This window comes from Kogia breviceps, chromosome 8 (assembly GCF_026419965.1).
Source record: "Kogia breviceps isolate mKogBre1 chromosome 8, mKogBre1 haplotype 1, whole genome shotgun sequence".
Lineage (NCBI taxonomy): Eukaryota > Metazoa > Chordata > Mammalia > Artiodactyla > Physeteridae > Kogia > Kogia breviceps.
The window spans coordinates 92,484,620-92,500,129 of record NC_081317.1 but is presented as its reverse complement, the minus strand read 5'-3'; the positions used below and the strand labels follow the sequence as shown (position 1 = coordinate 92,500,129).

Below are 15,510 nucleotides of genomic sequence, written 5' to 3'. Positions count from 1 at the left end.
TGGTCCCTGTATCCCCAGGTCTACTCATCCCCTGCAGCTCAGAAGGAGCCTGACAGTGTGTCCTCAAAATATTAGCCAGGGAATTACCATAGCAAGTCCAGTCCTAGGTATCTACCCCAGAGAACTGAAAACAGGAACTCACACAGATAATAGTGTACCGCTGTTCACAGCAGCATTATTTACAATAACCAAAAGTGGAAATAACCCAAGTGTCCATAAACAGACAGATGGATAAATAAAATGTGAATGCATACACAATGGAATATTATTCAGCCATTAAAAGGAATGAAGCTCTAGAAGGACTTTGGAAATACTTTGTTAAGGAAAAGAAGCCAGACACAAAAGGATAAATATTGTGTGATTCTACTTATATGATGTACATAAAATAGGGAAATCCACAGAGATGGAAAGTAGAGTAGAAGTTACCGGGGGCTGGAGGAGGGGAGGAAAGGGAATTATTGCTTAACAGGTATAGCGTTTCTATTTAGGCTGATGAAAAAGTTCTGGAAATATGTAGAGGTGATGGTTCTACAATATTGTGAATGTGCCTGATGCTAGTGAATTGTGCATTTAAAAAATGGTTAAAATGGTAAACTTTATGTTATACATATTTCACCACAATTTTTAAAATAAAATTAAAAAAATATATATATATATACACCAATATAAAATCTACATATATAGCAATGATTTTTAATAAAAGTAAACAAATACTCTGGGAAAAGAAAGGAGAGGCAACAGCTAACCATCCCTCCTGAGGGCCTTCACTGACAAGTTGGCCAGATGCATGCTCAGAGAAGGCACGCTCAGAGAAGTCAACCCCTGACCTGATGACATCGATGGGGGACCGCATGTGCATCCTCTCCCTCTCGGGAACCACGTGCCACGTGAACACCAGCCTCCAGTCGAAACCGCCAATCTGGGGCTCCCCAGCGTTCCCCAGGTACTCGAAGGTGTTCCAGTCGATCACATCGATCACAGGGCACACCACTGCCAACTCCTTTTCATGGATCCTGAAAACAGTCAGAACAGCCCGTTGCTCCACTGTGTACAGGCAGCAGGAGGACAACTAGGAAACCTGAGAATTAATTCTCCTTAGCCTTCCACTAGAAGGAGGAACACCTGTCTGAGAAAGGCCTGCTTCTCTTATTCCAGGGGTCTACAGCCAAGTCAGCCCTGGCAGGTGAGCAAAAGGGGGCTGCTGCTGGGCGGTGGGGGGAGGCAGGGAGCTAGGACTCTGTCCCTGATATGAAAAGTCCCACAGCTTTAATATTCTGATTCCATCTAGGGATATTCTGGTTAAATTTGAATCCTGCTATGAAAGTCATGATCTCAAAATTAAAGCTACATTTTAAAACGGAAAGCACATTTTCAGTTTCTCAAGACTGCAAGAGATTTCTTCATTTAATTAAAATGAAACATCTTCAAGTCAAGAAATAATTATCTCCCTATGAACAGAGATGCGCCCAGACCGAAGGGTCTGCTTTGGAGTTAGAAAATAAATTTTAATCCTGCCTCTTATTTGCTGTGTAACATTAGTGTTGTCACCTAACTGCTTAGAGCCTGTTGCCTCATGGGTTACACTGGAAAAATATACCTACTCATAGGTTAATGTGGACTCCCTACGGGAATGTTTGTAGGAGGCTGGCAGAGAACCCGGAACTACTGTTATATTTTTCTTTTAACCTTTTTTTATTATTAAATGTTACACGTTGTGGAAAATGTGATAATTTCCTTTTGCAAGCATCAGCCTGTGCGTCGACTTCAGCAGTTCTCTCCACAATCATTCTTACAAGCGCAGCCATCCCAGCAGGCTTCCAGACTGTGTATCTTTGCATTTGACAGCACACCAGGAAACATGAACTGCGACTGAACCATGTGTGAACACTAGGTTTCTCTGGGTTACATTTTGGGGGCAGTTCTCTAGAATTTGAGACCTATAAATCATAAACTTGTGACTTGCAGTCCAGCTGGTTGGAACCATGGGTAGTCTAATTTTTACAAGAAAGGGAAAAATGGGGGGAGCCTGCACTGGAGTAAAGAATTCTAAATCATGGTTAGAGAACGTGCAGGCCCAGTAGCAGTGGTTACTGGGTAGTGTTTCCTGGCATCTTATGAGCCAGGGACCAGGAATGCCAAACATCCTGCAGTGTGCAGTCCAGCCCTACACAGCAAAGAATGGTTCTGCCCCAGATGTCAACAGCAGCTTATAAAATGCCAGGAGCACCACCCAGTTGATGTGACAACCAAAAACATCTTCCACTTCCAAAAGCCCCTGGAGGAAAGGTGTTACTGTGCCTGGTTGGGACCACCTGAGGGACAGTCTACGCTCCAGTGTCTCAACTCTGGTGCACCCTCAAGTCTTCAGGGAGCTTCTGAAACATCCAGAAGGCCAGGATTCACCCCGGAGATTCAGATCCAAATAGTCCAGGAGTTTTTAAGGTTCCCCAGTTATTTCTAAAGGGTAACCAGGGGAGAATCCCTTTGTCTCCAGGTATGGAGCAAGGACGTGATTATGGGGAATGCTGCCTCGCTCTCTCCAAAGGGTGGGACGGAGTGAAGTGGAATTCTAGATGGCATTAATGAATCAGCTGAAGGGGAAAAGTGCCCCTACCATGACTTCAGACAGGCCTAGAGGCAGCCCTCTGTATGCACAGTGGGAGAAGGGGGGAAGGGTGAACTCACTAGTCCAGGTTCCAGAGTGAGCACCTAGCTGTCACTATGTTCTAAGTAATCTCAGAGTCCATCACTGGCCTGAGGAACCCTGAGTCCTTTCTGCGGGTGAAGCTCACCAGAGCTGAGGGGGAAAATGAGGCAGCAAAAGACCGGGACAGCAGGAAGTGGCAGAGCAGAGCTCGGTCTCATGCAGGAAGAGAGGCGAGGGGGTCCCTAGCTCTTCCAAACAGACCCTGACAACCAAGCATTGGATGCCAAGGGAAAGCAGTTTGCCAAATGCACAGACTCTGATCCTCCAGCCCTTCACCCACTCCACAGGGAGGGGACCAGAGACCCCCCCAGACTTTCCTCTCCCACCCGGAGGAGCTCTGGGCTTGCCAGCTCAGCTCCTGATGCAGAATCAGTAGGATGGAAAGGGAAAGAGAGAAGAGAACAAAAGTAGGCCCAGGGGCAGGTGGGACGGTGAGTGTAAGAGACTGTGAGACAGCAGGGGAAATATCCTTGAAGACACAGCCATATTTATACTTTCATGACTCTATAAAAAATATATTAAAACAATATTTTATGACTATATTGGTAAAAAGACAAACAATCCAGGCTAGATTCATTATTATGATATTAATTTTCCATTCTGATTTTAAAAGAAATTAACATAAATTTTTTTGGGGGGGGGGTCCCTTAAAGTTTCATGGGTGGGCCGTAGGTATTGTAGGTACTGCATGTAATGAATAAGTCAGCCCAGCTTGAAGGAAATACACCAAAATGTATACCCTCTAGGAGTGCAGTTCTGTGTGACTGACCGTATTTTTTTCTTGGTTTATCATACTAAGTTTTCTACAATAAACGTGTATAATAAGCAGTAATAAAAGCAAACGCTCATCTAGGACCTCCCACATGCTGGCATGTTCTAAGCACTGTCCGTGTATTAAGTCAATTAACGGCCTCCACAGCCCCAGGAGGTAGGGACTGTTACCACGCCCAGGGACACAGGCTTTGCCCAAGGAGCATCTGAGCCCAGCGCCCCTGCCTCTCATGCCGGTTTGGTCAGGGCCCCCGCCTCCCCCCCGCCCACCACCGACGGTTCACGCACCTCTGCAGCAGTGGTTCCAGCCACCCTTCGTGGCACTCGCAGTGGCAGTCCAGGAAGGTCAGCACGTCGCCCTTGGCCGCGGAAGCCCCCAGCAGCCGTGCCCGCACCAGGCCCTCCCTCTTGTTGGTGCGGATCAGGCGGACCTTGGGCAGCCTGGCCAGCTCGGAGGCCAGGCGCTCCTTCAGGTGCTCTGGGGAGGCAAGCAGGACACCGAGGGTCACCGCCACATATCCCCAGCCACGTCCTTGCAGGGCCTCCCTGTCCCCAAAAGAAGACTAAGTAGACACGAGCCTCCTTTGCTCTGCACCAGAGACGTCCTCACTGCACCCGGAACCCAGGCTGGAAGCCCCTGAAGGTCAGGGAGGCTGGGGTGGAGGATTCCAGAACCACCAAACGCTCCCGCTCAAAACACACGCACATTGAACTGTACTCCTGAAATGAGTGAATGTGTCATGTGGATGTATCTCAATAAAGCTATTACCTCCCAAAATTACCTTGACTCATAAACATTTAAATAAAAAGCACAAGAACAATCCAACCACGATTTTTCCAAAAAATCGTGTTAATATAAACTTTGTTCATTTATGTTAATTATGCAATACATCATAAAATTTTAATTTATATGGAATGATATTAACATAAATTTTATTTATAATACAATTACATTAACACAAATTTTTCTCAGAAGCACGTTTCAGTTGACACAGTAATAATTATAATAATGGCAGCCAACATGAGAAAGCCTACTGTGCTAATTACAGTCCAAGTGATTCATATAACTCACATGAGTCTTATAACAACCCTATGAGGTAAGTACTACTACTGTCCCCATTTTATGAATGAGAACACTGATGCCAGAGAGGCTAAGTGACGTGCCGAGGTCCCAGACAAGTAAGCTGAGGAGTCACAATGTGAACCCAGGGACTCTGGCTCGAGTCTGCAGGCTTAACGCTGCCTCCAGAGCTTTCTTCTACAGCTGCCCATCCTTGTTAAACAAATCCAAAACTTGTCAGGAGGACATGCTTATCCCATTTTGTAAGAGAGGAAATGAGTCCTTAAGAGCTGAAAGGACGTGCCCACAGCTAGAGCTGGCCCCAGGACTCCCAACTTCACACACAGGCTCTGGGACTAGAGGTCTCGATTCATGCCTCTCGATGGGTAGGTGGAGGCAGGTGAGATCCAGTCAGGTAAAATAAAAATGAGAGAATCTCCCCACATCAACATGGGCTTCATCTCAAAGTCCCCCTCAATCTTCAGTGAAGGGAAAACTTTGTAAAATGTTCTAAGTTGCTTTGTTGTCTGTGAAATGTTTCCCTAAGTACTCTTGATATCCAAGCAAGAAACAAAAAACATTCTTTGGTTGATTTTTTTTCAACCCTAAATATAACTGCATATAAGCTAATGGCAGGAATAAGGGCGGTGACTTCCCAAGAAAAGTTAATTAGTGGCAGTGCCCAGGGAACACACAGGAAAACTGTGTTGCAGCCTCCCAGCACTCATTATGGGTTTGGTCTGCATCAATTTTCTGTCTGCCTGAACTGTCTTCCCCCATCCTGGAAGGCGCTGACATCCCTCATCAGCTGAGACTGACCCTGCAGGAAGGGTGGGAGGAGGGGGTAGGGCAGGACTTCTTACCTCCAATACACGCTGAGAGGGGCATCCTGCTGGCTTTACAAATTACCACGATGGGGAGGGGAAGTCTTGGCCCCACAGAGCCTTACATTTATGGGAGCACTGAGCTGTACTGGAAGGGGTTCATACTGTACTCCTGTCTGCTGAGCAGCTGCTTGATCCCATAAAGAGAAAATAATCTGATATTTGCTTCTGAATGAATACATTTCTGAAACGCTTTTGGCACTTTGCAGTTTTTTAAATAGTTCATAAAAGCAGAAATTATCGTTGAACAAGTGCCAGCAATGGGCCAGGCCCTGATGTAGCAAGCTACCACCTTCATCTCATTTAATCCTCAACAATGACCCTGAAAGGTAAGAACTACGATTATGCCATTTTACAGGGCTGGAAGGCAAGGTTGAAACTGGTTAAGCTCCTTGCTCAAGGCTATACGGCTGCAAAGTGTTGGAGCTGGGATTCTAGGCTATGTGGTGTGACCCAGAACCAGCATCTACACAGACTTATTTAAAACAACCCTGGGAGGAAAGGAAATGGAGATGCATGCCTACTATAAGCTGGCTGCTACGTGGGGTTCTGTCCTACACATGATCTCATTTATTCCTCACTACAAGTCTCTGGTATTAATGTAGATAAACCCATTTACAGATTAGAAACTAAGGCTCAGAAGACAAGTGACTTGCCCAAGGTGCCATGACGGGTTATGGTAAAGCTCGCCTAAGACACCTGACCCCAGAATTCAGCACCTTGTAGGCTACACTAGGTCTCAACCCCCAGTCTGGCTTTCCTGCTGCCATGGGGAATGCCAGCTGTCCCCTAAGACTCACTCTCCCCATGCTTTTCAGCTGAGCACATGGCCACCCTCCATAGAGACGACGTTCTTAGCCTCCCTCACAGGTAGATGTGGCCAGGTGATCCTGTTCTACTCAATGGAACTGAGGGCAACTTGCAGGTGTAGCTCCCAGTCCCCTTGAAACCCTTCTGCTGACAGGAGTGAGCAGGAGGTGAAGACCCAGCCTGGGCTATGCAGACAGAGGCAGTGCACCATCCTCGAGAAGAAGGAGACTTAGGGCAGGAGGAGCTGGGCCCTAATAGCGTGGAGGGGCCACACCTGCCCTCGACTATTACCCCAGATTTGTGATGTGGGCGAGAAATCAATTTTTATCTCATGTAAATCACTGTTACTTTGAGTCTCTGTGAGAACAGCCCGGCACACCCACCAATTAGGACCTATACACCAGGCTCTGAAGTCAGACAGACCAGCCTCAGAGCCTGAAGCAGCAGATGCGCAACAAGCAGCGGCTCTACCCTGATGGGTGGTCCAGGGGTGGTGACTTGGTTTGAAATAGGCTCTAGCAACCAAGGCCACAGCTCTCCCTCTTGGCAGGGCCGTGACATTTCCCCTCACTTAAGCTTAGCTGCCCTCACGTCAGCTAGTGGCCAGAGATGTGCTGGCTGACTACTGCTCCATGGACACGGCTAACCCCAGCCAGGCAAGGCCACGGCAGCCCCTACACCCCTCCCCCTTCCATCCGTGTCCGCCCCCAACGTCAGCCTTGCTCCACAGCGCAGCAGAGAGTCCCCAAGACCTAGCGACGTTCCAGCTCTCCCGATAGCCCTCAGGCAGCTCCCAACAGGCTCCTATTTAAGCTAAACCCCTTAGATTGGCCTCCGAGGCCCCACCTGATCTGGCCCCGCCCACCCTGCAACCTCATCCCCCAGGTCACCCTCCACCAGCCGGTGGTCTGATCTGGAGAATGGCTGCTGTTTCAGCTTTTGCACCTGCTGCTTCCAGCCCGGCCCCTCTCCCCAGACCTTCACTGGGCTGCCCCCTTCTCCACTCTATAGCTTCTGGCTTAAAGGCTACCTCCCCAAAGAGGCCTCCCTGACCTCCACCAGCTAGAGTAGGCCTGGTGCCCAAGCCCTGCTGGCTCTCCTGCTCCCAGTATTCTTTCAGAGCACTTCCTACTCGTGCTATAGTATAGTATCACGTTCTATTATGGTATGCTATGTTATATTGTGTTGTACTATGTGATGCATATATTATGTTCTTTATATGTTTATTGACCATCTCCACCCACCTGTTTAGAATGTGGGTTTTATGAGAGCAGAGATTTGTCTTGTTTCCCACAGAATCCCCAGCACCTAGCACACATTCAAAAAATGTTCACTGAATAATAAAGGGCCAGCCTTGGACTGCATGTGAATTGCTGGATCCCAGGTCACTGGTTAGGTCTGTAGGGACAACCACCACCCTTTCAATGGAATGCCTCTCCCTGGCTTCAGTTCTTCTGTCTAGGCTGCCCCTTTTTGATCTCATCCCAAACTCAACATGTTCAAGGCCAAATGCCCCCCTTCCCCTGCCAGACCTGCCCCTCCTGCCCTAAATGGCTTTTCTAGCTCTGGGACCACATCATCATTCACCAGAAGACTCAAGCCAGAAGCCCGAGGGTCCTCCTCACACCTCAGTCAGTTTCTGGGCCTGTGGATGCCACCTCCTGGGTATCCCTCCTCCGCCGCGCCTGCCCTGCCCTGCCCTCCCCTCCCACCCGACTCCCAAGCCTCCATCTCCCACCTGGGCCACCTCCACAGCCCCCTGGCCTCCCTGCAGAGCTCCCTAGTACCCCATTCTCCACACTCCAGCCTGGAGGAATTCCCCAAAGGGCAAAACTGGTCTCCTGCTTGAAACTCTGCCTTGGTTCTCCCTGCCCTCAGGACAAAGCCCCAACTCCTCATCCTCCAGTCGAAGGCCTGAGCCCTCTCCCCCCACCCCACCGCCACTCGTCTCTTGCTACTCACTGCAGCAGCTGGCCCTCCGTCCTTCCTGAACTACTTGCAGATCCTACACAGTCCACACAGCACTGCACCTCTAAGTCTTTCCATATTCTGTGCCCTCCACTTGAAACGCCTCCCTCCACCTTTGCCGTCTGCAAACCCAGCCTTCAAGATTAAGGTCAACCATCCCCTCCTGAGCACCCAGGTGGGGTGAGTCCCGTAGCACCATGTGGTAGAGCCCTCTGCCATCATGTCTGCCTCCCCCAACCTGGCTCTGAACTCCCTGAGGGGAGAAGCCAGGCACAGAGGGGTGCAGGAAGCCTGTCCTTCCAGGCCTGTTCTATATGTCCCACGTCACACTCTCACCTCCCAGGCACAGCCACAGAAGGGCAGGCTCTTCCAAGAGCCCATGTCAGGGGCTCACCTCGATCGCTGTAGTCATCTACAAGGATAACTTCTTCTAGCAGGGTGTCTGGGGATGTCTCGAGGACACTGTAAACTGTCCGAAGGAGAGTGGACCAGGCTTCATTATAAAATGTTATGATGACAGATGTCGTGGGCAATTGATCATAATTGTATTTCTTCTCTTTGCACCTGCGAACACAACACAACTTCAGGAATCAAGACCATACTGTTGACTGTATGTACCAGGCCCAGGCTGGTGCTGGGGATGGAGTGATGAAGGGGACGTAGGTCTCGGTCCTGGGGCCTCCCCCTGGGGAATGGCAAATAGCCTGCTGGGATCTTCCAGAGTCCCCCGTGTTCCATTAGGAGACCCAGCAGATTCTTTAAAAAGGTTTTAAATACTTAACGAGCTTGAACTGCAGATGCTGTTTTTAAGCTTTAAAGCAATTTTCAGATTTGTGCAACATGCAAACTCAGCAGAATCAGAAGGGAGGGGAACTGTCACTTTTCCCCACCCAACAGCTCTCCCATCTGTCCACGCCTTTCCAATACCACTGAGGCCTTTGATCAGACTGAGCCCTTTCCTCCCTTTCCTGCTCGGCACACTCTCTGTCCTCTGTCAAGAAAAACTCACCCCGCCTTCTCTGGAAAAGCCTGGGGACACCTGTGTGGGGCAGGTGCTCACCCCTCCTTGCTCCTACAACACCTTGCTCACGTCTCCGTTTCAGCAGGTGTCACTTTCCGTGCTCCAGAACTCACCACCACTTGAGTCTCCCCCTACCTTCTCCCAGCATCTTTCCTACTCTGCATCCCAGCAGGGGCTATGCTTTCAAAGGTGATGCACTGAATGCATAAACTGGAACCATGGCTAGGATGCGTGAACATTCCAGGAAGGGCTCTGTAGAGAACACTGACTACCCCCCAGCCCCCATACCACTGCCACCACCCACCCAACCTCCCGTTCCATTCTGTGGCAGTCTCGTGGTGAGGTGGGTGCTGAGCCCACCCATCTCTCTGGGGTTAGGGCTTGGCTGGCAGTGATAAGAACCATTTAGCTCCCTCTTTCCTTGGTAGGTTTTTCTGTTGTTTTGCACAGAAGGTTCCAGGTTGACACAGAATTCTCTCCTCAGAGTAATGGATGACAAACTCCCAGTGTCATCCCAGGGAGTAGGCAGTGTCTGGAAATCAGGACATGGCTGACAGCAAGATAGGGGAGGAACAGAAACCCACAAGGGACACCAGAAGGACCAGGGTTTGAAGGCTGGCCTGGCTAAAGGCCAGACCAAGGGATGGGGTGGAAATGCGAGAAGAAGATAAATGTTGAAGACTGACCAGCCTCCGGGGGCAGAAAGGGAAGGTCTTACGGATAAGCTAAGTGCAAGATCAAAGAGATGGAGAACCAATCAGGGTGATGGGTGAAACCAACATCTATTGACTATCTACCATGTGCCAGGCACTGTAGCAGTGGGCCCTGTATCAGTTGGTCACTGATCATTTCCTGATCACCTACTATGTGCCAGATAGGAAAAGCCCCTGCTTCCCAGAGCTTACAATCAGGGGGACAATAATCAAATAAGCAAACATATCAAACATTTCAGAAAGTTAGGGTGCTATGAAGAAAAGGAGGGGGATGAAAGAGAGAGCAACTACAGAGGGGAGTAGGAAGGGGGAACGGAGGCAACCACAGAACAGGTAATCAGCGAGGGCCCCTCCAGGAGGTGACATTTAGGATGAGGCCTGAATAATGAGGGACCCAGTCCCACAAAAAGCAGAGGAAAAGCCTTTTGTGTACACAACTTATTTCTTTTTTTTCCTTTTATTTTATTATGAAAATTTTCAAACATGCAAAAAGTAGAGAGAGAACAGTATAAGGAAGTCCTGTGTACCTTTCACCTAACTTCAGTGGTCCTTAACACATGGTCTCGATTCATCTTTGTCTTCACCCACTCCCCCCATCCCAGACTATTTTTAAGCAAAACCCAGCATACCACAGCATCCATAAGTATTTCAATATATATATCTAAGAGATAAAGATTCTTTTCATAATGAACGCAATATCACTATAACACTTTAAAAGTGAGCAATTCCTTAGCGCTATCATATCTCCAGTCTATAAGCTTTCATCAAAATTAATGGTGTGTCTTCCAATGGTTGGAAGACACACCATTCTCTTATGAACCAATAAGAAAGACAAATGCTACCAATCACAACTGCAGGATGCTCTGATTTTAAGAGACATCCTAATTTCAGAAATGTTTAAATACTTTTTTTAAAGTGCCTTAGAGCAGCGGTCCCTAACCTTTTTGGCACCAGGGACCGGTTTCGTGGAAGACAATTCTTCCACAGATGGGGGTGGGGGGTGTGGAGATGGTCCAGGCAGTAATGCAGGCAATAGGGAGCAGCAGATGAAGCACCGCCCGCTGCCCTGCCGCTCACCTCCTGCTGTGCGGCCCGATTCCTAACAGGCCCGGGGTTTGGGGACCCCTGCCTCAGAGGGAATTCCCTGGCGGTCCAGTGGTTAGGACTCTGCACTTTCACTGCCGAGGGCCCAGGTTCAATCCCTGGTCAGGGAACTAAGATCCCACAAGCTGCACCACGTGGCCAAAAAAAAGGAAAAGACGTGCCTTAGAACCGATGAAATGTAGTACTTTATTTCACTCTCAAAACCTCTTCCTATGTGAGCATTTACTGTTCCTATTTTAAAGACAAGGCTGAGAGGCAGGGGAGCCTGGACAGTTCTCAGAGTGCCTGCAAGTGTGTATGTGCTTGGCTGAGCTCCTTGTGTCCCTGTGCCATCTTGTCACAGGGTTCTGGCTCATGCCTTTGACCCTGCGGGAGGCTCAGGTGGGCCCTCAGAATCTAAATAAAGATCCCTACATCCCCTCTCCTCAACCAGCCCTCCCTCCCATCAAGAAACAGGCAATTTCTCCTCTCATCCCTCTCAGGTTCTTCTAAGTAGCTCCATGTCCCTTTTCCTAAGTGCCAGGACAGTTTCTGTAGAGGGCTCCAAGGCTACCCAGGCAGCAGCCCAGGCTCTGCCGTCACTGGGGTGGCCTTGCCACATGAACAGGCTTATCTGAGAGTCTCTGAGAGGGGCTGGCTTTTCTCAGCCCCCTTTACATTCTCATGCCTGCTTCATCTGTAGGCTGGAGGCATGACCACGCTGTAAATAATGGTGCTATGAATATTTGGGGTGCATGTATCTTCAAATTAGTGTTTTTGTTTTTTTTCAGACATATACCCAGGAGTGTCCTGAAGCGATAAGGCATTCCCACCAGCCCTAGCCAGCGGGACCTGAATTCTTGGACACACTGGTCTTCTGAATCACGGAAGTGGTTACTTAGCGCTGTGCTCCACAGAGGGGAGTCCAGCCCATATTCAAGGGGAGGAGAATTAGGCTCCTTCTTTTAAAGGGAAGACTATCAAAGAATTTGTAGGTATATTTTAAAACCACCTCACATGAACAGAATGCAGGAGGAGTAACAGTATGTGGCTTCTAAGACCAGGTCATAAGACACCAAAGATTCCTCTTTGTTCCCTCCCATGGACCATCCATTCTGGGGAAAGCCAGCCACTATGTAGTGAGGACACTCAAGTGTCCCATGAAGAGATCTATGTGGAGAGAAACTGAGGCTTCTGACGGCCAGGACAGCCCAGACAGACTTTCCAGCATATGATGGGCCATCCTAAAAGCAGATCCTCCAGCCTCAACAGCCCCAATCAAACCTTGAGATGACAAAAACCCCAGGTAGCATTTTGACTACAGTCTCATGAGAGACTCCCAAGCCAGACCACTCAGATAACGCACTCACAAATCCCTGACCCACAGAAATTATGCAAAATAATAAACGTTCATTGCTGTTTTAAGTCATTAAGTTTTATGGTCACACATACGCTGAAATAAATCCCAAGGAAACTATCAGACAGGCCTGAATTGACATTTTATAAACCAACAGGCCTGTACTCTTTTAAAAAACGTGACTGTCCTAAAAGACAATGAGAGTCTGAGGAACCATTTCAGACTAAAGGAGACTAAAGAGGCAGGACAACTAAATGTCCTACTTGATTCTCAATTAGATACCGGGTAAGGAAGAAAAAAGTTGCTCTAAAAGTTGGGACAGTTGGAAACATCTGATATTGTATAAATTTCCTTAATTTGGTAACTGCCTTCATGGCATCATGAGAGAATGTTTTTTAAAAATACACACTGAAGTAACAAACGATAAAAGATTATCATCTCTGTAATTTATTCTCAAATGTGTCTAATATTATAGGACATAGAAAGAGAAAAATTAAGTAAATGTGGCAAAATGAGTGGGTCTAGGTGAAGGATATAGAGGATTTGGGCTATTCTAGCAAATTTTCTCTAGGTTTGAGTTTTTCAAAATTAAAAGTTTAATACAAAAAGAAGAAAAGAAAATTTTTAATGTTGCAAAGGGTGTACCCAAACACCAAGCCAATTCTGACCTACACGTATCTCAATCTTAGTGGCCCTGTCCAAGGCCCTCTCCCTTCTCATTCATTCCCACTTCTACCAAAACAGCGGCCCCTGAGGATGTGGAGAAAAAGGAACCCTTGTACACTGTTGGTGGGAATGTAAGTTGGTGCAGACTGTGGAAAACAGCATGGACATTCCTCGAAAAACTAAAAATAGAACTACCATATGACCCAGGAATTCAACTCCTGGGTATATGTCTGAAAAAAAACAAAAACACTAATTTGAAGATACATGCACCCCAAGTATTCATAGCACCATTATTTACAATTGCCAAGATATGGAAGCAAACCTAAGTGTCCATCAAAAGATGAATGGATAAGAAGATGTGGCAGATATATACAATGGAATACTACTCAGCCATAAAAAAGAACAAAATTTTGCTATTTGCAGCAATGTGGATGGACTTGGAGGGCATTACGCTAAGTGAAATAAGTCAGACAGAGAAAGACAAACACTATATGACACCACTTATATGTGGAGTCTAAAAAATACAACAAACTAGTGAATATAACAAAAAAGAAGCAGACTCACAGATACAGAGAACCAGGGGTTATCAGTGGTGGCGGGGTGCAAATTATTGGACGTAAGATAGGCTCAAGGATGTATTGTACAATATGGGAAATATAGCTACATTTTGTAATCAATCTAAATGTAAAGTAACCTTTAAAATTTGTATAAAAAATCTGAAAAATTTTTAAATTTTAAAAATAAAATAGAACAAAATAAAATTAAAAAGAATAAAAAATCAGAGACTACAATTTTTTTAATTAAAAAAATGTTGATGAAAACAAAAACAAAAAACAGTTGCCTTCCTCCAAACATATGTTAGAGCAAATGGAAAACACACACATATATGTATAAGAATATTAATAATTATGTCTGGATTTAATATTCTCTGAGTACTAGACAGGGTGCATAGAAAAGCCACCATAGCCCACTAGAAGCATCAGAAAGAATTGCTTATACTACCTGAAACAAAAATGTTTTTGTGAAACTAAAAATAAAGATTTTTTTATCTTTAAAAACAAGGTAAAGCTAAAATTTAGTTTCACATATGCACCAGTCCAAAGAGAAATGAGTAGAAATAAGGACAATGAGGTTTTCAAACATGAAATTTATTCAATTTAAAGAACTGTCCTTTAGTTTGAAATCACATCCTTACTGTTTTGGATTAAAATTTATTTCTTCTCATGATGGGAGTAAATAGGAGAGCAAGACAAGTTCTGTTTGACCAAATAGAGTTGGGACTGTATGTCAGCCCCTCCTCAGTGTTTTTGTTTATGTGTTTTCACTGCTGTGCAAAATCCAGAAGTTCAAGGGCACTGTTCTCAAATGTCCAGGTGGTCTATTTGTGTGCTCTTAGATTACAAGATACCAATTTAGCAATATACACTCAGAGCTTTCTTTTTTTAATTATTATTAAACTTTTTTTTTTTTTTTTGCGGTACGCGGGCCTTTCACTGTTGTGGCCTCTCCCGCTGCAGAGCACAGGCTCCGGACGCGCAGGCTCAGCGGCCACGGCTCACGGGCCCAGCTGCTCTGCGGCACGTGGGATCTTCCCCGAATGGGGCACGAACCCGTGTCCCCTGCATCGGCAGGCGGACTCTCAACCACTGCGCCACCGGGGAAGCCCTAAACTTTTTTTTTTTTGTCCATGCTGTGTTGCATATGGGATCTTAGTTCCCCGAACAGGGCCCTCAGCAGTGAGAGCTTGGAGTCCTAACCACTGGCCCGCCAGGGAATTCCCTACACTCAGAGTTTTAAAATGTTCCTCTTCTCATTCATCTTATATCAATATATCTAAGAATTTCTCACCCAAGTGAATAATAAGAGATAACCTGAAGGAGGCTTGTCGTAAAAATTTTTCTTTGTAACATTATTTATAATAGTGAAATTCTGTAAACAATTTAAATGTCGGAGGATAACCGTTCATGGTTGCATGAAGAAACACTACATGGCCATCCAAAGCCATGTTTTCAGAGACTATTTAGCAATAAAAAAAGGACAACCACACTCTGACGTTTAAGCAGAAAAGCAGGGTACAGATCTATAAACAGCATCATGTCAGTTCTTCGAACAACAAAGTGTGTGCCTGCACTTACACATAAACAGTAAACAATAGAAAGAAATATGCCAAGAATGTTAACAATGGTGATCTCTTGAGCAGTGGGATTATCACTGATTCTTATTTAATTCTTTATATTTTTCTGCATTCTAAAATTGTTCTATAGGGCTCCCTTGGTGGCACAGTGGTTAAGAATACGCCTGCCAATGCAGAGGACACGGGTTCGAGCCCTGGTGTGGGAAGATCCCACATGCCGCGGAGCAACTAAGCCCATGCGCCACAACTACTAAGCAAGCCTCAGGCTCTAGAGCCTGCAAGCCACAATTATTGAGCCGGCGTGCCACAACTACTGAAGCCCATGAGCCTAGAGCC

General features: G+C 46.6%; 1 protein-coding gene across 1 annotated transcript in view; it reads right to left on the bottom strand.

Moving 5' to 3' along the window:
* Window positions 1-15,510, bottom strand: part of GALNT12 (polypeptide N-acetylgalactosaminyltransferase 12) — a 38,488-nt gene that overhangs the window by 15,284 nt on the left and 7,694 nt on the right. The window contains exons 2-4 of the mRNA XM_059070999.2: window positions 8,595-8,764; window positions 3,767-3,956; window positions 828-1,013 (exon numbers count right to left, since the gene is read on the bottom strand). Coding sequence (XP_058926982.1) covers window positions 828-1,013; window positions 3,767-3,956; window positions 8,595-8,764 — 546 coding nt within the window. The remainder of the gene's footprint in view (window positions 1-827; window positions 1,014-3,766; window positions 3,957-8,594; window positions 8,765-15,510) is intronic.